The 23,526-nt window shown below is 52.3% G+C and overlaps 2 protein-coding genes across 3 annotated transcripts in view; one reads left to right on the forward strand and one right to left on the reverse strand.

The window, feature by feature from the left end:
- Vipr1 (vasoactive intestinal peptide receptor 1) overlaps nt 1-15,826 on the reverse strand; it is a 29,567-nt gene extending 13,741 nt beyond the window's left edge. The window contains exons 1-3 of one of the 2 annotated variants that reach the window (XM_028767350.1): nt 15,749-15,826; nt 4,976-5,081; nt 802-909 (exon numbers count right to left, since the gene is read on the reverse strand). In XM_028767350.1, the coding sequence (XP_028623183.1) occupies nt 802-909; nt 4,976-5,081; nt 15,749-15,826 (292 nt within the window). Of the gene's footprint in view, nt 1-801; nt 910-4,975; nt 5,082-15,472; nt 15,514-15,748 lie in introns of those variants that run through there. The other variant, XM_028767351.1, reaches the window with a different exon arrangement.
- A 753-nt stretch (nt 15,827-16,579) lies between these two features.
- Nucleotides 16,580-23,526, forward strand: part of Lyzl4 (lysozyme like 4) — a 61,245-nt gene continuing 54,298 nt past the window's right edge. The window contains exon 1 of the mRNA XM_028767389.1: nt 16,580-16,819. The gene's annotated coding sequence lies outside the window, so the exon portion shown is untranslated. The remainder of the gene's footprint in view (nt 16,820-23,526) is intronic.

Genomic DNA, 23,526 nt, shown 5'->3' on the forward strand with positions numbered 1-23,526 from the left:
CTCTCCATCAGCTTCAGAGCTGGACTCATGGAGTGTGGCTGCATAGGCTGCTCACTTGACAAGGTCATCTGGCCGTTGGGTACTGAGGGCTCAGATATCCATACTCAGATACACTCTGGGGCGAGCATGGCCGTGCCTATGGAAGAGCTAGCTTGTTCACATCCCTCAGGTCCTCACCTCAGAAAGCATCAGGGGCTGCCCCGCCTCTTCCTCCCTCCCAGACTCTGCCCACTTATTATACATCTGTTTATTGTCTCACTTAAAGGTGTCTCCAGCTAACACTGAGGCTCCCAGAGGGCAGGCGGGTGGCAGTTTCCAGTGTCCCTTCCCGCTGTTTGTGGAGCAGAGCGTGGTGCCATGGAAGCCATCACGTTCATGCTGATTAAATGTGGTCCAGAAGTCCCCTTTTGTCTTACATGTGAATGTTCGATCAAATAGAACACAACCAGTTGTGTAAGCAAAGCTGTGTGACAGTTTCCTGGGGGCCCCAAAGGTCATATGTTCCAGGCCTTGACAGACTGAGTCACAACCAAGACAACAAGAACATGGGGGCCGTAACTCAAACATGCCCGTCTATCAGTTATTAATTGCTGAGCAAATATTTAAGTGAGCCCTTCCCACATGCTTATCTCTATGTGAAGAGCTAATCAAATCCCACAACTCTTCTCCAGACCCAGTGCCATTCTTGGCCATGAAGGCCCCGGTTTTCTCTAGTCCCCCAGACAGCTTTCTCACTTCCTTAAGTGGCAAAGCCCCCCTAGATGGCCCCATTGACAGCTGGCCTTCAGTCCAGGCTCTTACCATGAATGGGGGAAAACAGCTGAAAGATGAGGGGGCAGTCCAGGACTACCACCTGGCCCCAAGGGGTCGTCGGCCAGCAGGTGAGGTTGTCCCACATCTTGCTGCAGCCTGTGGGGTGAAGGCAGAGGACATGTGTCATCAAATGAGCATAGTTAGGACTCTCTTCGTCCTCCTTTCTTAGAGGGGCTCCTGTTTGAGTGGGGGCCATGTCTGCTCAGGGGATGCACAGGTCCTGTGCTGACAGGAAGGAAAGAGTGTCCTCTCTCCACAAGGGATGGAGCTTCCCCACATGGTATCCTTTATTTGTTTATTTTAGACGGGGCTGGCCCTGAGGGAGATCTTGAACTTCTCTGGTCCTTCTGTCTCCGTCTCTTGAGTTCTATTGAGATTACAGTTGTGACCCACAATGCCCAGTTTATATGGTGCTAGGGATTAAACCCAGGACTTGTTGCACACACTATCTGCCAACTGAGCTATATCCCCACTTGATGGACAAGCCAGGAGCCTAGCTGGTTCTGCCCAATGGGAAACTGTCTCTCATTCTGGATGAACTACTAAGCATTTTTATGGGTGTCAGTCTTTTTGAATGACAGGAGCTGAGGCTCTGGTATCCAAGTCCTTGGAGCAGTGGCTTTAGCTCTGTCGAGCATTCCGGGAGAGCGGTCACGGAGACAAGGGAGCACAGCCTGCACTTGGCTTTGTTCTGAACTTTAATGAGAGTTAGTTGAAGTTTTGGAAGCCATGTCACCTGCTGCAGTGCCTGTGGTATCTGAGTCAGAGAGGAGCACGGCTTAGACTTCAATCTCCGTTTATAGCTCTCATTCCCAGAGCTTATATTTATAGGCACAACCTTCAGACTGTCCCCTTATCTTTTACTGCCATCACGCCTGCACATGCACACGGCATTCGATTATAAACCACTCTCCTTTCCGTGCTTTCTTTTATAGAACGTCGTATACGTTTCCAGCAGCACAATGAGTGGCCTTCATTTTTACGGTTTGTAAGAAAACAGACATTTAGATTTCAAAATCTTATATTACCAAATTACCGGCAGCACTTTTGAAGCAATTCAGCTCTGCACTTGGACCCTGCCTTCTCGACACAAACAAGGCTATTAATCCACATTCAAAAAAAAAAAATCAAGATCCATCCCAAGAGGTTCTGTTAGAGACTGTCACTGTTTAAAAACACGAGTGTGCGCTATTTGAATCTTGTTTTAGAATAGTAAAGGCAGCACTGGAAATGTTTGCTGTAGGATTCCGGGTACAGTGGAGTGTGCTAGTGGCAGCTGGCTCTTCACAGAGCTTGCAAAGCATAGCAGTCTGGCGGTGAGTGAAGATTTATTAGTGTTTGAGACTGGCTGGTGAGGATGCCAAGGGGTGTCTCCAGCAGTTCTAAAAAGTGGGTGCCCCTGTGATGGATGAAATGGCTCCTTCAGACCCCTCTCTTGAGGGCCTAAGTTCCTTTGCAATGCTGCCAGCCCTACAGATTTGCTCAGGAAACCCAACCCCAGAGTCAAAGTCAATGCCAGCTGGGCCAAGCCCAGACCAGCCCAGGTCCGAAGGTTCACAAGTTCTCAAGAAGGGGGCCTGGGAAGAGGAGGTGAGGGAATGCACCCGCTTGGGGGAAGAACAGGACTCTCAGCACCAAGGTCATGTGGCAGCCAAGGAAGGGAGTGAGGTGAGAGAGAGGAGGTGGGGCCTCCAGGTGCTGCAGCAGGCCTGCACCAAAGGCTAAGGAAGTCACACAGAGAGCAGTCTCTTCTTGTGGGCCCCCCCACATTAACATTTCCCCTCAGTCTCTCCGGAGTCCCACAGTTTGCTTTGGCTGATGGTCCATCTTCTGCTCCTAGGAAGGCATACAGGATGCCCCTCAGGCTGGGCAAATCTGCTCATGAATTATGACCTGTTTCAATTAACATCAGTAAGCACTAGCTTTGGAATGTGGCGACATTGTTTCAGCCTCTAAGTCAGCAGCTTATATAACCAGTCCATTTCACAGATGAGGAAACGGAGGCAATGCAACGCGGCAGGATGAGGTGTGGCAAGTCTCTCGCCTATTCACACATTCCTCTCCTGGTTTGCAGGGCTCGGTAGCATTTCTCTGGGAATTTGGCTGCCACTGGACTTTATGTACCCTTGATGACAGTGCTGGGCACACCCTGTTTTGCAGGCCAACTATTGTGTCTGGGTCTCTGCCAGGCCTTGGGCTTTCAGAGTTGCCAGCCTGAGCTGAAGAGTTGTGTGTGTGTGTGTGTGTGGTGGGGGATGGGGGAGTGAGTGCTGGGTCCTGTGCTCAGCTCCACCAGAGGTGGGAAAGAACAGAAGGGACTGGGCTCTGCCCTGTGGGGAGACTGCATTTGGCCTCAGAGAAGTACAGCACAGACAATGGCATGCTGTGAACTGGTACTGGGCCCACGTCAGCAAGCAGGCAGGGAATTGAGGAAAAGAGGCCCATGGGGTGCGGGTTGGGAGGCTCCTTGCAGGGGGGTACTTCAAGGTTGGTTTGCTGGGGTAGCTGGGCTGGGTCACCACGGAGTAATGACAGTCATGTAAATACCTGGTTTCTAGAAATGACTATGTGTCTGGGAGATTTCCCCACTCAAGGCTAAGACCCCAGTAGGAAAACCCAACTAAGAAGCTGAGATGAGGGATGGAGAGGCAGGCTGGCACAAAGGCCCCAGTGAGTCAACTGTATAGAATCCCCTACCCTATACACGACATACACTCACATGTACTCTCAGGCATACTGAGCCCAGGCATCCATGCAAATCTACATGCATGGGCATGAGGAAGGCAGGCCACCACGTGAGTATGACATAAACGCAGACGGCACACACACTAGTGCACCTGTGCACGGAGAGGCAGGGACACTGTACACCTGTCATATCCAGGTGTAAACAGATGCAGGCTTCTGTCTTACAGAGACATTCAGAGACAGGCAGAGGGGTAGACTCCGGAAGGTGGAGCGCAGCCTCAGACTCAGGCCAGGAGTGTCCATCTGAATCCACACGAGTGTGCACATCCAAGAACCTCCGCAGCCGTCAGGGCAGACACACAGTTTGCACATCTATGCCTGCCCTCTTCCAGGTCCTAGCCTGCTTGCTGTGTACGGGGTGTTGGCACCCACGGGCACCCTGTGCCAGCAGTGACCTCATTGGGATCATGAGTGTACTGGTTTGGAGAGAAGCTGCAATGGGGCCCAGGGTCTGGAGGCTGAGCTCCTGGGCTTCACCCTCAATCTTGAGGCCTGCTGAGGTCAGTCTGCAGCCTGGCCGAGTAGGGTGGAGTATATACACAAGGCAGGTCTAGTCACCCACTGACACAGACCTTGGTCTCAGGGTCACAGGAGTTAGGGAGCCATCCTGCCATCGAGTATGGCTCAGGCCAGGCCCATCTGTGAGACCCATGTCTATTTATGAGCACAGTAGGTCTGTGCACTAGGGTTAAGGAGGGACCCAAAAAGATTACATAACAGCTTCAGAGTGCTGTTGGGAGCAAGGACCCAGCAAGCCGGACAGGTGCGGCCTGCTGCCATTATGTAACCGTAAGCCCAGCCTGAGGAGCTGACCGGGAATGGAGGCCCAGCTGCCTAACTGTCTGCCCCACCATGCTAGCTCTTTCCCAATGAGCCTTGAGCCTCCCATCCTCCCAGCGCTTCTGCTTCCCTAGACCTGACAACTTTTCAAACTTGCTCAACTCTGAGTAACCAAGCCAAGTAGACAGAGGTCTCTCTCATTTGTCCTGATGGGCTGCTTTCAGGGTCTGGCCGATTGGTCTCTTCTAAGCTCTAGGTAAGTCAGGGGTTGAGGAAGTTGATTTGGGGTACCCCATGGTGGATGAGGGAGAGTCTGGGGCTTACGAAATCCACCACTCTCACCATGGAAAGAGACCATTGAGTACTCTAGGTCTGTCTCCTTGTCTGTCTCCTTGGGTAGCCCGGCAGGCATGGCTGGATGCTTAAAGACAGTTCCCAGAGAAGAGCTGGGAACTTCCCAGATGTGGGAGGGGTCAGGAGAGTGTGGTGACCTTTCCTTCTGTGTCTGAGGCCCAGAGCTCTGGGGTATGACTGTGCCCTTGATCCTCATCTGACTCACTACTGTGGGAGCCACATGCTTTGAACTGGGCTCGTGACACGAGGGGACTAGGGACTCCTCCGCTCACACCCGACTCACCTGTGGTTTCATTCTCCAGCTGGGCCTCCTCCAGGCACTGCTGACGCTGTAGGTCAATCATCTGCAGGTACTCACACTCATGGTGTGGGCCGGCTGCCCGGCTGCCCTAAGGACAAAGCAGACAGAAGATATCAACCAGTCTTGAGGAGCAGGGGGCCAAGCTGGGTCAGCGAAAGTTGAACCTGGGAATCAGCCTGAGGATCTCAGTTCCATACTGGATGTTCACTCTGGCCAAGGTCTTTACCCTAGCCTCATACTGAACCCCAACCCCAACCCAGTCTATAACCCATCCTAGGTCCAAATAAACTCTTTTCCCAGTTCTATTTTATACCCTACAAAAGCCTCAGACTGAGCATCATCCCAAACCATACTCTACTTCTACCTCAGCCCTAGACAGCACCCTGATCCCTACCTGTGTGCCCCAAATGTTCTCACTGACCCCCAGCTTTTGCTGTGAAGACCCTCTCAGGACTCTTGGCTCTCAAGCAGTGCAGCTGCTGTAAGGATTCTGATCTTGGAAAGAGCTTTACACTAGAGTCTTGAATTGATCATTAGGTTCTGCTACTCTGGCCCTGCCTCAGTCTCCTTGCATGGGTGGACCCTTGCTAGTGATTTTGTTATAGGACATTGGGTACCAGCCTCTAGCTCCTGTGGCGAAGCCCAGGCAGCCTGGCTTGCAGGACCTTCTTTATGGATGGATGAAGCCTCTACTCAGTTCTTACTCATGAAGATGGGAAAGCAATACTGACCCTTCTTGTCAGACCTCACTGGCTCTGTCACCACAGAAAAATAAAAACTAAAATGGATGCCACGAGGACCAGGGAGGCTTAAGCAAGCAAGCAAGCATGGCCTCACAAGAAGTCTGAAGACCACAAGCAGCCTCCTGAGCCTCTGCAAAGTTGGGAGAGGGGATGATGGAGAAGCCCCAATTCTCCCCCTGCCCTGCAGCAGGCCCTGACCCAGAAGCAGGGTGAGGTGGGCAGACACCATGACAATTCATGTCAGTGGGGGTAGATATGAGTTTGTGTAGTGGCCATCTGGGACCAAGGGGAAAATGTCAGGCCTTGGGGGTTTGTGGGTGTGGAGAAGGTAGAGGCCTCTGTGGATGAGCAGCTGGGCTGGGACAGCTTCAGTCTGTCTCTGACATTAGAAAGTGGCTGCTATTCTTGGCAGTCCTCTGTCAGTTTCCTTGTGTCTGCCTGGGTGGGAGAGCATCAGTGTCCACAGCACCCTAGGTAAGGCTCCAGGGACCTCAGGGTTAGAGACTCTGAGTCTGCCTTGCAGTGCTCATACCTGGGGCTCAGTCTCTGCCCGGAAAGTGGGTTTTAGTCCCCCACTACCACACCCCAACTCAACACCTTGCTGAAGTAACACAGACATGGGGGCTTCCTTGTATTTCCTCTCTCTAAGGAGACCCCTCTGGCTGGCAGCATCATAGAACATAGAACTTAACCAGTGGTCTGTGTGAGTCAACACCAGTGACTGACCTGCACCCAGGCAGCAGGTGCTCTCCACCGCCATCAAGAGAAAGGTCCCTTCCACTACAATAGGTCTTTTGTTCCTGGGAGCCTCGTCACTTCCCAGGTCGCCAGTGGTCCAACTAGCACTGTGGGTGTCCTAGCCCAGATCCACAGGAAGTCCCTGCCAACACGCCTCACTTATCCAGGCCTCGATGTCACACAGCAAACACAGGTACCCAGCTAACTGGGGTCCAGACATGGGCTGCCGCTAAGTTCTTTTCAACTTAGCATATGGAAAGTAGCACAGTGCTGTCACGGAACTTCATTAAGCGAAAGGCAGTTTGAAGGGGACCGGGTGCCTCTGTGTCCTCTTAGGAATTACACGCTGCACCTTTTCAGTTAGAATACTTGTATCGGTGTGGCTTCAGGGATCTGTGACTAGCTCATCTCCAGGTGTGGAGCATAGGGTAGTTTGGGGGACCTCTGAAAGAAAAAATCAGGCTGGCTGGCCAACCCTGTCCGTCATCATTCCACTTTGTTTGGTTTCCTCGTGAGCACCAGTCTACCAACAGCTGAATGCCTTTGGATCTGCAGCCTCATTCCAGACCCTCAGGGTCCTCCTCACGTTGTCACCTTGTGTCACATTGTGCAGTGGCTTGAAAGCAGGACAGGCCGCCTGGATGCCAGCTATGTCTGTGCACATGCTGCATGCACAAGCTCTCCTCTCCTCTGATGCCAGGTTCTCATTTGGGAAGATCCCCCCCCCCCACACACACACACTCTGTCACTGCTCCCAGTGAACCCTCTTGCAGAAGATTGGTGTGACCAAGACTTAAGTTAGTCAGTATTCCCAGCCTCAGGTCCTGGCACCCAGCCCAAGCCAGGCTCCTCTGAGGCAGAAGCCTCACATGCTGGGACTTTGGATTAAGCTAGGCAAGTAGGTTTAATTCTCCCCACTGGATTGGAAAAAACTTCAAAGGATCAGAGGCTGGGGCTTCTGTGGTGATGTTGTTGACAAACAGAACATGAAGATGAGGCCACAGAGGGTTGGCAGGATGGACTCAGAGAAAACCCAGAGCTGCCTGACAGGGAAGCTGCCTGAAACCAGATCTTCCCACAACACGAGCCAATAGCCTTGTTTATGGCTCAAGCTCGTTAATTTTCCTATCCCAGGAACTTAATGTGTTCATTCTTGCAGTCTGAGGACAGAACAGTGGATGCCTCTCGATTTTAGGGTCCCTCTTAAGCCAGAGTAATAACCATAAAGACTGCCAGCTGGTATTCCATACATACATAGAAAGACAGAGCCAGGGCAGCTCCCTCTGGCCCTTACCACTGAGGAATTCAGGCAGACCTTGGATTGCCTCTCCCATTTTTTTCCTTTTTCTAAGCATCTAAACATGTATATGTATCTACACGTACACATACATGCAAGTACACATAAATTATATATGCATACATGTCTATGTACATACACATGTATATATGTATATACATTGTGTGTGTACATGTGCACAAATGTGTGAATATAGAGACCAGAGATTAGCTTTAGGTACCGTTCTTCAGGCACATCTGCCTTATTGGGCTTTCATTGGCCTAGAACGTCCCAAAAGGACTGGGTTGGCTGGCTAGCAAGCCCCATGGATCCACCCATTTCTACTCCCCAGCACTGAGATTTCAAGTTCCTGCTAGCCACTCAGTTTTGTCTTCCTTCCTTCCTTCCTTCCTTCCTTCCTTCCTTCCTTCCTTCCTTCTTTCCTTCCTCCCTCCCTCCCTTCCTTCCTTCTTTTCTTCCTCCTGTTTCTCCCTCTACTTTTAGCATGGATTCCAGGGATCCAACTCAAGTACTGTGCTTGTATGGCAAACAAGTTACCAACAACCATCTCCCCAGATGCTCCTTTTTGAGTCACTGTGGGGCACCTACTTCTTAGCCACTTTGCCTCCTACTCTTAAATTGGATTCTGGCTGGCATCATGCAACTGTCCCTCCAGTAGTACTACCCCAGAGCATGGTTTTGAGTCAGGGAGAGGAGAGGGGCATGGATCCAGGAGTCCTCAGGGTAATCCTAAATTTTGGAGAGCTGTGAACCACAAAGAGGTATGGTATCCAGTAGTTAAACTGTCTTTGCCAAAATTTTAGTTGAGTAAAATACCCTCATTTGGAGGAATGTAAAGGAAACAGTGACCCAGAGAGGGACCTGAGGTCACCCAGTAAGTCACATCCCTAGATAGGACCCAAGTCTCTGACCCCTGTCTGTGTAGCATCAATCCTTTGCCAGAGATTTGACTTTGGCCATCTGGTCAACCATAGCCCTTGGGAGGACAAAGCCAGGGCAGCTCCCTCTGGTCCTTATCACTGAGGAATTCAGGCAAACCTTGGACTTCCTCTCCCATTTGTTTCCTTTTTCTAAATATCCTCATTATCCTTCTGGACTTCAGACACACAGTGGACATTGGAAAATTCCTTGGCCAAATACAGCCAAGCTTGTTGCTCACTGGATGAGCTCCAGGGTGGGATCTAGGTAGACAGTGAGCATCAGGGTGGGGCCAGAGAGAGTTTATACAGAATGAGGAATCAGGGTGGGTCACAGAGAGAGTTTATACAGAATGAGGAAGAGCTAGACAATAAGGGGTGGTCAGCATCCCAAGGTACACACAAACAGGCAGACATGAATCCCCATGTTGGAGGTTGCCAGAAGCTTGTGTAGATATGGCAAGGACTTCTAGGAATATCTTGTGAGGAGTCATGGAGATGAGATTTGGGAAGGGCTTAGAATGCAAGTTTTGAAGTATGAGCTTTGACTCCTGGGCTACGGGGACCCTCAAAGACGCGATCCAGAAGGATGAGGGTACACTTTGCAAAGACCTGTCACATTATAGGTGGTTGGATACAGGGAAACAAGAGTCTTTTGGGGGACAGGTGGCCTCTGAAGAGAGTATGAGATAGATTCGCCAGGGAAAGTGTGCTGTCTGCAGAATTCTAAACTCTAAGAATCACTATGAATGACTTGTGCCGTTGGGATCTGTCATAGAATTTGGGACCATCAATGGAGATGGGGATTGGCAGCAGTTGGCAGGATGCCCTGGTTCTATTTGATGTCTTCCTATTGCATTAAACCATCCCTGTATAGAAACCATCACACATTCTGCTATCCATTTACGTGTCCTCCATCCCCTCTCCCCGAAACCCAGATCATGTGACGATAAGTCCAGAGAGACCCTGATGACCAGAGTAAGGGAGAAGCTCTGTAGAAGACTAAATAAAGACCCCATCTTCTTGCTGAGGGCATAAGGCCTGGCAGAAAGGTGGGAAGGTATGGTAAGTTCACTTGTGTGGTTGCCATACCAACACATGCACGCAAGCACACACACGCACACAACCCCATGCCACACACACAAACACATACAATACACACATATGTTTACACACACCATATACACACAAACGCAGTACACACACAAATACATACACCATACACACATACAAATACACACATACCACACACACACCTCCACACACGAAAACACTACACACACACACACCACAACCCCACACCACACACACACATACCATACACACACATACATATACACAATACACACACCACACAAACACATATACATCACACACAAACACACTACACATATACACACAAACACATATGCCACACATACACACACAAAAACAAACACCACACACACATATACCACATAACACACACGCACACACACATACAACACGCATACATCACATACACACACCACACACACATACACACACATGTACCACACACACCACACATACATACATACACACACAAACACATACACCACACACACATACAAACACATACACCACATACACACAAAAATACACCATACACACACATACACACACATACACCACACACACATAAATATACACACCACACAGACACACAACCCCACACCATATACACACCACACACATATATACACACATACACACACATACATGCACACCACAACCCTACCTCCCCCCACACACCAATTTCCTGAGCTGTCAGTTCAGATCTGTATGGTTTTCTAATTTTTTAAAAAAAGCGTTTGTAAGCATTAGGGAGGAATATGGCACAGCCACGGCCCCTGAGGAAGAAGCAGTCTTGAGGTGGCAGAGCCTTGTGAGGACCACAGGTTCTGGGTCAGACAGGTGGCCACGACATGGATGGGTGAGTGGGTGATTTACACAAGCACATCTGCACCTGTCCCTGAAAACAATACTGTTACCAACAGCACGAGCCTATCATGTCTGGCTTCACACGCTGAGGACCCACGCCTCACGGCAGGGGACGCTGTGAGGAGGTGGCAGTTATGACCGAAGCCCTATCCCAGTTCCATGCCAGGTCAGGCTTGTCCCTGCCATATGACTTTCAAATGCGCAGCCTGAACATCCTACCCACTGACTCCTTGAGGAGTCAGTGTGAGCTCCTGAGGAGCTCAGAGTGAGAAAAGTATAACTTGAACTGGTGTGTGTGTGTGTGCATGCGCACCTGCACGTGCAAAGTGAGGAAAGTAGAGTTGCATTTTGGGGTTAAGAAACTTCCCAGGGGTTGTAGAGATGCCCACATCTGTAATGTATTTGGTGAGTGAGCACGAGGACCTGAGTCTGTATCCTTAGCACTCAGGTAAAAGCCACGTACAGTGGTACACATCTGGCTAGCCAGCCCAGGCATTTACCCAAGAAAACTAAATGAATGCCCCTACACAAACTTTTCTGTGAAGGCACATGGCCACTTATTTACAATGGCGCTAATCTGGAAACCATTCTGGCAATCCTCCTGCCTCAGCCTCCTGAGTGCTGAGATTACAAGTGAGTGTCACCATGCCCAGCTCATTCTCAACTGTCCCCCTGCCCCACACACTGTCTTCCATTTGTTTTTGAGAGGGGCTGGTTATGGATCCAGAGCTAGGCTCTACCTTCTGATTCTCTTGCCTCAGCCTCCTCAGTGCTGAGATTATGTGTGTGCCACCATGCCCACCTCTGTTCAACAACAATGACCATGGCAACAACAGTACTACACAGAGGCAGACAGATGGACAGACAGAGAGCACACACTTCCAAGAGCTCTCCTAATTGCTAGAATCTCAGCCCAGCCAATCTATTCCATCTCAGTACACTTGTATAGAGGGAAGTTTCCTCTGGGGCAGAAAACGTTTTGGGGCACATATTCAATTTACAGCTCCTGATGTCCTGGGAACCCCTGGAGAAGGGGGACCAGGATCTGTGGGTGCTGCTAGTATTGATATCTACCACGTGCAAAATGCTGCACACCAACCACTCAAGGAGCCCAAGACTGCAAGTCTTCGATTTACAGATGCCAGCCCTGTGGACTCTTCCCCTCCCCCAGTGACCTGTTATGCAGGAAGAACTTGTTTTTGTAGGTACCTAGGAGGAGGCACTTCCTGAGAGATGCCGATCTTAGACTCTTGAGCCACATTAGACAGAATGCATAGAGGGCTGGTCCTGCCTGGGGAAGTCATGCCCAATGCTCACTGCCAGCGCACCTCACTCTCACTCTGTCAGTCAGACAAGAGCCATGGCAACAAGACAGCCCTCGGAGGATGTCACTGTTCATCCTGTGGTGCTTAAGTTTGGTTGGAGAACATTTAACTATGGGAATGAGGGGGACCGGTGTTAGGTGTGAGCGTATTATCATAGCTCACAGGAAAGCGGGCTTTGGTTTTAGACGTGCATTTTGAACCAAGCAGTTAAAGGTCAACATTCCTCTTATTGACTCGAGTACATTCTAGCCAAGATAAACAAATGATGTAAATATTAAACGTTGAAATTAGCCAATGCCAAACCTAGGAAATATCTGTATATTCATTATACTATCCTTTTACAGAGATTTAAAAAAATTTTTTTATGTGTGTGTGTGTGCATCTTAGTGCATGTGGGTACACTGCATACCTGTAGGTGCTCAAGGAAGCCACAGGAGGGCGCCCTGGAGCTGAGTTCTAGGTGGTGGAGAGTGTACCTGCATGGGCCCTCTGCAAGAGCAGGATGCTGCTCTTAACCCCCAAGCCATTTCTCCAGTCCCTCATTATATGATTCTTATTTATTTATCACCGAGGAGCCCAGGCTGGCCATGAATTCACTCTTCCTCCCTCAGCCTCTTGATTGTTGGAGTGCAGGTGCGAGCCACCGCTCACACCTCTACCATAATATTCTTCCTACTTGTTTGTTTTCATGTTGGGAATCCAAATGGGAGGGTAAAGCCTGGGAGACTGAGAGAAGGGTGAGGCTCATGTTTGTCTCCAGCCTCCAGCGCTCGTCCACAAACCAAGAGGCCAAGGGGAGGGGTTGATAATGGCAGGAGGGTGGCCAGGTAGAGGGTAACGGGGTAGAGGTCCCAGGCAGGTGATCTTACACAAGCTGCACACCACCAAGGCATCCCTCACTTGGAGATGTCCCACCAACTACTGCCCATTCTCCTCGGAGAGGCTTTGTCACACCCTGAAGACACTTCATGACACCTCACCTACTCCCTGGATCTTGCCTGCCCTAGTTAGATAAAAGGTCCAAGCTTGGGACCAAGGAGTAGAGATAACCTGTCACAACAACGTCTTCACTATCGCCTCCTCCTTCAGAGTCCATGAAGGTCCTGTCTGCACACCCAACTCTGTCTCACTTGAGACCTGAGAAGATCAAAGTGGGGCTGGTTCCAGCCCAGCCCTGCCTTCCCAATTCTCCTTCACACTGGGCCAACGGTTCTCGTGTCCCTTAGAGATGAGGAAACCCAGTTCCTCTATGGATAATAAAGATGCTTCCTAAGCTAACTAGCCATGGGTGTGGGGAGGGGCAGGGTCCGAGGCTCTTGTCCCAAGCTACGGCTCCCACACATGCTACAGAAACCTCAGAGGAGGCTAGGTCTCCAGGCTCCAGGATGGGGAGGCAGACATGTCTAGAGAGAATCCCATCTTTCAGAGTACCTCAGAGTCCTGGGCACACATAACTGGGGTTGTCTCTCTATCCCAGAAGGTGTTCTGGCCCAGTAGCCACCATGTTTCCTAAAGTTCACAGTATGGTCTGCTGAGGCCAGAAGACTGAGCATTAGTGGGTGCAGACGCTGGGAAGGCTGATAGTGGTGTCCAGAAATGACTCTTGGTGCTGTGTGGCCTCCGCCTGCCTGGAGAACACTCAGAGGGGCCAGGCTTGTCATCCACCCAAGCCATCCAGGTTCTGATAGAAGCCAGGCTAGCAAAGGCTGCTTTCAGAGTTCACAGCTGAAGGTTGGCCAGTGTAGCCAAACTTCAGGACATTACCCTGCTTCTTCCTCTGGGTTCCCTGTCTGTCTGTCATAGTATGTCTGTCCCTCAGTTCTAAGAGCTTGTGCCCCACGTCGATCTGAGGCCACTGGTTGAGACTCTTGCAAGGTAGGACCTCAGACTGTCACTAGTCTGAGTGTCCCCACCAGCCTGGCACTGGGCACCTGTCTGCTGCCTGGGACGGGGGGAGGAGCTATAGAAAGCCTTGGGACACACTTCACTTCCTCCTCTGGGACACTGGAAGTTTTCTTTCCATTTTTTTTTTTTTGGCTTCTCCGTTCAAAGATTTCCCTTCCTAGGCCAAGGCAGGGCCCCATAAACAGAGTGATAAGGCTCCATGCCTTCACTGTGAACTCTGCAGCTGCCATTTTATGACTCTGATAACATGTCCCCCCCAAGTCTGGCTGGAGTAGGAACACTGGGTGTCCATTCCAGGAGGGAGCAAGTGAGGACAGGGAGAGAAAGCAGGAGCTGGGATCCCCCTCCAGTCCAGGTTAAGTCCCTTCCCTTTGTAAGAGGACAGTGACTCTCACTCTCCATGATGGACGCAGCTGAGGCTGGGAGGCTGGTGGAACTGAAGATGGGCTTGGAGTGGCAAGATGGGGAGCAACCAGGGAAGGCTCCGTGGAGGAGGAGCCAGGTTTGGCACTGAATAAGAAGTGGGAAGATGAGATGGTGGGTATGGGAGGGGCTGGGTTCAATCTGTTTCTAGATGGACAGTACCTGGGGTCAGAGGCCTCCAGTGGTCCAAAAATCCCTGGCTGATCCAAATCGGAGTAGCTGGGACACAGAGATGGGGAAGTTGAAGGGTTACTGGTGTGGCCTGAAGATGGTGACATTGAGGGCCGGAGTCTGATGAAGCTTGGAATGTGGGGAGGGACTATGAACAGGAGGACAGGGACAACACTTGCCAATTCTCAGAGGACAGTGCCTTCTCCTGCCGGTGGGGTAGGGGGAGTGAGCATTTCCAGGTCAAGGTGTCAAGGTGTGCCAGACACCAGCTAGGTGGAAACAGATTCATGCCCTGATATCTGCCCTGGTGGAAGTGGTGATAAGGGAGGAACCTTGGATACACAGCACTAGATGACCAAGATTCCCCACCTCCTCCAGGCAGCCGGCTTGTTTCAAACCAGAATCCACTTAGGAAAAGACTATCTTAAAGCAACAGCTTCACAGGCCTGGAGCAAAGGGAGGGGAAGATCACCTCTGTCCAAGTGTGGCTGGCAAGGACAGGTGTGGCTCCTGTGGCCTCATTTTGCCCTTCTGTAAAACGGGTTTAGGAGGACTCTGAGTCTTGAGGTCTTCCTTCCTCTCAGAGGAGGTGACCAGGCATCTGCCCTATGACCCTGGTGAGTCTGTCACAGCCGCAGGAGCACACCCACACACATGTCGGTATGGGAGGAAGCAGAGGTCGAAGGTAGAGCAAGCCCCCCTACCCACCTCCCGCTTTTCCCAACACATGCCTGTTCCTGCCACCAACTCTGATTTTTACCTGCCCACCACCATCCTATAGTCACAGGAGGTAGGGCACAAGAAGGAGAGTCTCACCAGATCCCAAGGACCCCTTCCCAGGGTACAGGCACTAAAGCTGTCTGTGCTGTCTTCATCCCACAAGTTCACAAAATACCCAGCGAGGCTTCCAGACACTCACAGCCACCTTCCCACCCGACAGTCTACAGAATCTCCCATCTCACCCGATCGTGCCGCCCACAGCTCTCCTCCCAACGTACCCCCACAGACACTCATCGCAAGGCAAGTCTGGGGCTCCCTCTCGCCCCCAACCTCTCCACCGCTGCTTGGGATCACCTTGCGGTGAGCGCTCTAGGCTGAGCTATTAGGCACCCGGCGTCATCGAGCTCCCACGCCTCTGGGCTAGATCCGGTCCCGGGAGAAGAGAGAAGACGAGAACCGCGTTCCTGCTGCCCCGCGATGGCCAGATGGTCCCGGATCCTCCGCCCCCGCAGTTCCCCCATCCCCGGGATCTGGGTTGAGGGGCGCACACTCACCGCGGGTCCGAGGGCGCAGGCGAGGGCTCCTGCCAGCACGCAGAGCCAGCGGGCAGGCGGTGGTCTCGGAGGGCGCATGGTCCGCCCTGAGCCCGCGGCAGGCAGCCGGGAGCGGCGACGGGGTCTGTGGCTGGTGCAGCGCGGGAGAGTGGCGCAGGCCAGTGGCCCGGGGGCTAAGAGGTACAGCTCCAGGCCCGGGGAGGGCGGCGGGGGCTCGTCTGACGGGCGGCGAGGTTAGCCAATGGAGTGGCGGAGGCGGTGCCTCGGCGCAGGTAGGGGGCGGAGCCTGGGCGCCCCGGGGGCGTGAACGCAGAGTCCCGCTAGAGGTGCGCGTCGTCCAGAGCTGCTACCTAGCGTGCGTCCTCTCGGCTCGGCTGCCGGGACGCTGGGCTCGACACCACCCAGCGTTCCTCGCGCCCGCACCTTCTCTCCCAACCCCGGCCGCGCCCCCGGCCCCCGGCAGTGAGCTCCTCCAGTTGTCGGCTCCAGGGGGTCCAGCGACCGGCTCCCCGGTTTCCACGTCGGCTTGCAGCCCAGATTCTTGGACGAGAAGGGCCGCAGCTTTTCAGGGCTGCAGGCTGGGCTCCGAAGGAGTCCGGCGGATCACGCTGCTGGAACCGTCTGCGACAAGGGAGAAACCGAGGGGAGCGCAGCCGGGGTCGGGGAGTCTCGACCCGGGGTTCCTCCAAGCCGCTCCCAGGGCAGGGTGCACTCAGAGCTGGACACGTCTCGGGCCGCGCAGCTCGTGAGGGACGCGAAGTCAATGTTCCAGCGCCCCCGCGCGGGGACCGAAGCCTGTACCCTTTGGCGGTTCCAGACTGTCCATAGACCGGTCTTCCCGGAGTCCCCAGGAGCTAGGACCAGGGTGCCAGTGTCCGGCGCTGCGTCTCCAAGATCGGGCGGGCCGGTAGCGGGTGATCTGAGGCTGCTCTCCGGCCGACGCTTGTCTTTAGGGCTCGGATTATTCGGTGCTAGCGTGGGGCGCGGGGTTACCGACTCGGACGGAGCCCTTTGCGTGCGACTTCTTAGGGAGCCGGTGCGGATGGCTTTCCGAGAGCTCGAGTGGTCACGGCGAGAAGGTGATGTGGGGGGCTGATGGCGAGGTGAGGTAGAAGGTGGGAGGAGGGGCGGAGTTCGATGCAGAGGTGGAGAGGGCCGCGTGTCCCTACGCGAAGCAGGGTGTGCGATCCGCTTGGAAGGAAGGCGATCTCCAGGCGCTTTCTGGCCAGCAGGGGCGCGGGAATTTCCCGAGGACTCTCCAGCCTTCCCAACCTGCAACGTGGGAAACTAGGGCTGTGGGCGTGGCCTTGAGGTCTGTTACAGAAAAGTCTAGAAGCGACCCCTGGCCTTCCTCCTTCCTCTTCTTCCTAGTCTACCGCACCTTCCTTGTTCTCTCTCCGCCTGATCCTGATCCTGAGCCAGGCTTCTACTATGCATCAGGGCATAGAGGTAAGAGGTAAGAGGCACTCCCTGCAATTTCTGCTTCCGTATAGAGGATGGGCTAGTTGGCACGGGCTTTTCTCCACATACAGGGTGTCAGAAGAGGGAGCTGTTTAGTAGTTACCATCCAGCGCTTCAGGGCTAGGATTTCGGGAGCGGCTGTGAGGGCAGGACTCAGGGGTTTGCCTCCCTTGTGGCACCCTCCTCTCAGGCCTTAGTCCTCTAACAGGGAGGTGGGGTCCTATCAGCTCTTGAGGTGGTCTGCTCAAGTCCCAGATGTGACCTTTGCCTCTCGACCCTGCCCACCCCCGTTATGTCACCAAGGCAGCTCCAGAATGCTGATATCCCATCAACAGATGGGGCCTGGTGGCACAGGCCTGTGATCCCACTGCTCTGAGGAGGGAGGAGGATTCCTGTGGATTTCAGACCAGCTTGAGCAAAATGCCACAGTGCTTCACCCTATGGTCCTGTTAGCATTTTTTTGTTCTCTGTGGACAGAGATCTGGGGGGTGGGAGAGCTTTCGGATACGTGGAAGAGAGTAGGAAGCCAGACTCCATTCTGCTCGGTGACTTTCTCCAGGTAGGTGAAGTAAATAGGTAGAGGCCACCAGTGGTGATGGCTGCCCTGTCCACTCTGCTCCTTCTCTGGCTGGAGGTTGGAAGGCTGGTGCTAGGCTGCAGGTGAGAGCATCGGCAGGACCCCCTGGTGTCTTCGCAGCCCAACCCCCAGGAGAGGAAGATGGTTCTGGGAGAATAGCTTCTCTTCCGATTCTGTGCCGTGAAGGCTACTCTTGGTTCTTTAGGTTGTTCCCTGGGGATCCACCCTTCCTTCCCATCAAAGGACACAAGACACACTCAGAAATAAGAGGAGCAGGAAAACAGCAAAAACAACCTTAAAAATGCAACCCAGGATACCTCAGTCAACCCCTGCTTCTTAAAGTCTGTGTTCTGAGACACTGGGAGGTCAACCATGGGCCTACTGTTGGGGAGCCTTGTGGAACCTGAGGAGGAGGCCACTGTTGTTTACCTAGGTAATTGGAAAGGCTTCAGAAGGGAAGGGACGTCGGAAGCAGAGATGGGGGCAGATGGGCTTCATGAAGCTTGGGAAGCAGGTATAACTGAGGCTGAGGGAGCAGACACCTAAGGCTGAGGGAGCAGACACCTGAGGTTGAGGGAGCAGACACCTGAGGCTGAGGGAGCAGGCACCTAAGGCTGAGGGAGCAGACACCTGAGGCTGAGGGAGCAGGCACCTGAGGCTGTGGGAGCAGGCACCTGAGGCTGAGGGAGCAGACACCTGAGGCTGAGGGAGCAGACACCTGAGGCTGAGGGAGCAGACACCCCGGGCTGAGGGAGTAGGCATTTGTGGTGGTGGTTGTAGTTACCTTCCCAGTGTGTCCTGAGAAGGGATTCCCATATTGCCTGTCTTTGCCTCACAAATCTATGTTGGAACAAGCACAGGAGAGTCTGAGCCATGGTCTGCCCTCATTTCTGAAGCCATTTTCACTCGAGTCCTGTGCTAGCCTGATCTACTGGATCCCTGCAACCTGTTCCCAGATTTTGGCTCAGAGTCTAATTGCCAGAATCACAGGGGTGCAGCGGATGAAGCGGGGGAGGGGGAGACAGTCACTTGCTATTCCCCGTGACAACAAGCTCTGCAGAAAGAATCTGCAGTTACTCATCCAATCCTGTCTGGCTTCCAGCCCGATGCATCCCTGTGGCGTGTGCCACCCTCTCCTCCTCCAGGCCTGCAGCCACCTCTCAGGATGTCTCAGTGCCTTGTGCTGTAGCAGATGAGTCAGTGAGGAGGAGGAGGAGGTTCTGGTGAACAGTAAGGGCAGTCATGAAACATAGAGTGTCCTTGACCTGCATAATGAGGCTAGGTCAAGGCCAGGTGACAGACATGGCCTTGGGAGCCACTTGCCAGCAGATCCAGTCACATTGCAGTCTGGGTGAAGGCAGCTTTACCTTCCCTGAGCTTCTAAATTGAAGGGACCAACAGCTTTAAGTCTGTATCAGTACGGAGTGCTGACGGCTGCTTCTGCCTCCTTCATTGTGGGCTAGACCTTTCCAGAGCATTTCACCTCCATCCATAGGTTGGAGGCTCACAGGGAGGCCTGAGTAGATGTTCAAAGAATATTCTTTCATTCTTTCTTTCACTCACCTCTCTCTTATCTAGCACCATGGCTGGCCCTGTGGTAAAGTTAGGCTTGACACTGATGGAAACATGGCCTGTGCCTTCTGAGGCCCCTAGCATTGCTTGAGTCATGAGACAGCCTCCCTGCTTCCTGAAGGCCATGGCCTAGAGTTCTGGGGAGAGCTGATGCCACCGACACAAGTGCCATTTCAGGTGGTTGAGGGGGGCAGACACTGAGATAGATGTGTCTTGGAGAATGGAGTTTTATCGCCTTGTGAACAGTACAGGAAAAAGAAGGCAGGGAATAGCTGCGCTACAGAGATGAAAACAAATCTCTTCTTCACTCCCCACCAGCTCTTTCTTTGATAGTCTCATGTAGCCCAGGCTGGCCTTGAACTTGCTATATAGCTGAGAATGACCTTGAACTCCCGATTCTTCTCCTTCCATTCCCAGAATGCACACATCATGACATGCCTGGATTATACAGTACTGGGGTTGAACATGGACATAGCTTTGTGCATTCTGTGTAACCACTCTGCTGACTAAGATGCATTCCCAGCTACACCAGTCCTTCCTCAAGGGAGGCCCAAGTGATTCACCTCTGTGTCCACACAGAGAAAACTGGGGCATGGGGAATGGAGAGAATTGGGCAGGTTTAGCCTTGTCCCAAGGGACTGAGGGAAAAACCCTGGCCCTGTCACTAGAGCTCCCAATCTGAACAGGGGGATGACTTGAGAACTCCCTTCCTCCAAACGCAGGGGTCAGTAGTCCATCCTCAGGCCATTTGGCCTGAGGTTCATGGTGTAGAAGTCTAGAGATTCTGGAGGGAGGGGCTGCCCCTCACATGAGCTGGCCAGTGGCAGCCTCATATGTGTACACAGAGGCACACGTGTCTGTCTCACTAGGGTCACTATTGCCATGAGGAAACACCATGACCAAAAGCAAGTAGGGGAGGAAAGGATGTACTCGGCTTGCACTTCCACAGCACTGATCATCAAAGAAGGAGTCAGGACAGGAACTCAAACAGGGCAGGAACCAGAGGCAGGAGCTGATGCAGAGGCCGTGGAGGGGGGCTGCTTACTGGCTTGCTCCTCATGGCTTGCTCACTCTGCTTTCTTATAGAAAAACCAGGACCACCAGCCCAGGGATAGGTTGGTTCCTCCCTCATCAACCACTAATTAAGAAAATGCCCTACAACCAGAATTATAGAGGCATTTTCTGACGTGAGGTTCCCTCCTCTCAGATAACTCTACCTGTGTTGAGTTGATACAAGACTGGCCAGCATGGTGGATATGAATCTAGTTTTGGTCAGATCAAGTGTCGATGGCCCCAGCCCTCCCCAGAGCTCTAGGCCCTGGCCTTCAGGACGCAGGGAGGCTCTCTCATGACTGGGTCCAGAGCTTCCCTGCTGTATCCAACAGTCATTGCAAGGCATCCCCTACCCTGCGTTCCATGAACTCAGCTCCTAAGTGGGGCTATAAGATCCCTCTGTCCCCTGCTCAAGCAGTGCTAGGGTCTGAGAGAGACAGTCTGGTGTGTGTGCCTGTCAACAGAAGAAGACAGCCAGGAGTAAGGGTCTGGGATTAGGTGTGGGTGCCCAGAACAACAGACGGTACCAGATGGTCTCTCAGAGCTCATTTCTGCAGCGATGGACCCCTGCTGGGGTCCCCACCCCAGGAGAGCTTGGGGTTACACTCACCTCCCCTCTCCCAGCTCTGAGTTCTTAGGAGCTACTGCAGGTTGGGCAGAGATTCTGGAGGAGGGATCTAGAGTGGCCAGGACAAAGTATGCACAGAGTTCCAGCAACGTAATTAATCTCACCAGAGATGAATGAGCATTAAAATTTTATAGCTGCCCACTGAGGAAATGAAAATTCCCATGTAATTCCTCAACATCCAGGAGGAGGGGAAAGAGGAGAGAGTTGATGAGGAAGAAGAGGTGGGTGGGAGGGAAGGGCAGAAGTAAGGGGAGGAGGAAGGTGAGGGGAAGGAGGAGAAGAAAGCAGATGAGGATTAAAAACTGAATGATAGAAGACTGTGTGTATGGGAGGGTTAAACAGAGACTAAACCATCTATAGAAGCACAAACAGCTTAGAGATTAGGGATAGTTTCGAGTTTCAATCAACATAGACAATGCGAATGAATGAGAATTTAAGATGGAAAAGCAAATCTAAGAAGCACAAAGAGCACTGTAGGAGATAGGGCTCTGTAGAACAGCCAATACAACATGCACACATAGGTGATTTATTGCAATGGCTTACACATGGGGCTGGGTAACCTTACAGTACGGGGCTGCAAGTTAAGGACTGTAACTCCTCAATCTGGAGGCTCAGTCTCCCAGCAGGTCAGGCCAGCGCTGAAAGTCTGAAAGCTCCTCACTGCACTTTGCAGTCTGAGTCTGGAAGAACCAGACTTGGGCTTAGCACAGCAGAAGCCCCGAGTCTCCCTCATAGCCTCTTCATAAGCATTCGCTCCAGTTTGAGAGCAGTCTTCATTTTCTAAGAGTTCATTTTGACTTTATCTTTTCAATACATAGCAACAACAACAGACAACTTTAGCCTTTCTTGGTCCCCAGGTGGTTTGTGCGGGGTAAGTTAAACCCACCTGACCCTTCCATGGCTGGTGCCAAGACCTGTATTAGCCAGAAGTAAGATCCTAGCAAGAGCAGAGACTGACATTTTAGGGCTGAGAACCGTGGTGAGGTAGAGTGCTGGTGCCCTATGTACGTGGCTGCTGACTTCCTGAGATAGGGGAAGGAAGCAAGTCCAGGCTTCTCAAGGGAGGCAGTCTGAGAGATTAAAGAAGTCCCCCTTCACTCATGTGTTCCTAGGCTTGGCACTCCAAGTTCCTGGCCTGGACAGGAAACATCTTTAGCCACTTCTGCCTTTCTCCAACTGCAGTCTTCCTCTGTGGTAGCATATTGTCTAGCCAAGACAGGAACCATCACCTGTGGATGCAAAGCTGGGCCCTACAAGCCACCCCTCCCACCTTCTCACTCCCCTTAGGCTGTTTTGAAGGAGTACTACCCCTAGCAAGGAGAGAGCAGATCTGGGGGGTCTGGAGTAGGGGGAATCAGAGACCTCACATTAGAGCTGCCTGGTGATCTAGGTGCTGGGTGGGGCCCCCTGTCTAGGGCTAGGAGGCAGGCCTGGAAAATGGAGGCTTTGAAGCAGAGGAAGAGAAATGAGGAAATGATAGGGAGGAGGACTGTGAGCAGAGGATGGGAACTTGGGAGGGAAAAACAGCAGCAGCAGCAGCAGCAGCAGGATGCGGGATGCGGGATGCGGGATGCGGGATGCGGGATGCGGGATATGGGATACGGGATGCTGGATGCTGGATGCTGGATGCGGGATGCTGGATGCTGGATGCTGGAGCAAGGAGCAAGGAGCAAGGAGCAAGGAGCAAGGAGCATGGGGATGATGTCTCTGTCCCTCCTTCCCACTCTGCGTTCTGTCCAGGTCGCCTTTGTCTCCATCACCTGCATCTCTGCATCTCCATCACCTGCATCTCTGCATCTCCATCACCTGCATCTCTGCATCTCCATCACCTGCATCTCTGCTTTCTGAGAACCTTTAGCTTCTCCCTGTGCCCACTCTGCGTTCACAGTATTGGGCTGAGTATTTGTATTCTCTCTCTCTCTCTCTCTCTCTCTCTCTCTCTCTCTCTCTGTGTGTGTGTGTGTGTGTGTGTGTGTGATGTTTTCAGAAGCAAGGCTGCGGTGAAGTCATACAATATGAGTGAGCCAGAAAGACCTCAGGTTCGTGACATGTTTGATTTTGAAGTAATGCTGGGTCACTTTATCTCAGAACCCTTTATGTTTTCTACCTACCACAGTCCATTCTGTGACCCAGGTGAGGTTACGACCCACAGTTTAAGAAGCTTTGCTCTGAAGGATGCGAGCTGTGGAGAGGTTGCCGCTAAGCTGTACCAGATGGTACTCCACTGGCGAACCACTGAGATTCCTCCACAGCTCTAGATCTGTGGTCATTCTTTAACCCTTAATTTCCCTTCCCTGCCTTACAATGCTTTTAAAAATGGGTTGTTTGTTTGAATAAGCTTCACCCGTTAGATAGAGCCCTGGACAGGGCCTCTTACAAGCTCTCTCTTCATCTTCCATATCAACTGACAGAAGTTGGTAACTGTTTGTCTCTGCTGTCATTTAACTAACTCTCTCTCTCTCTCTCTCTCTCTCTCTCTCTCTCTCT

This window comes from Grammomys surdaster, unplaced genomic scaffold, assembly GCF_004785775.1.
Source record: "Grammomys surdaster isolate TR1022 unplaced genomic scaffold, NIH_TR_1.0 172, whole genome shotgun sequence".
Lineage (NCBI taxonomy): Eukaryota > Metazoa > Chordata > Mammalia > Rodentia > Muridae > Grammomys > Grammomys surdaster.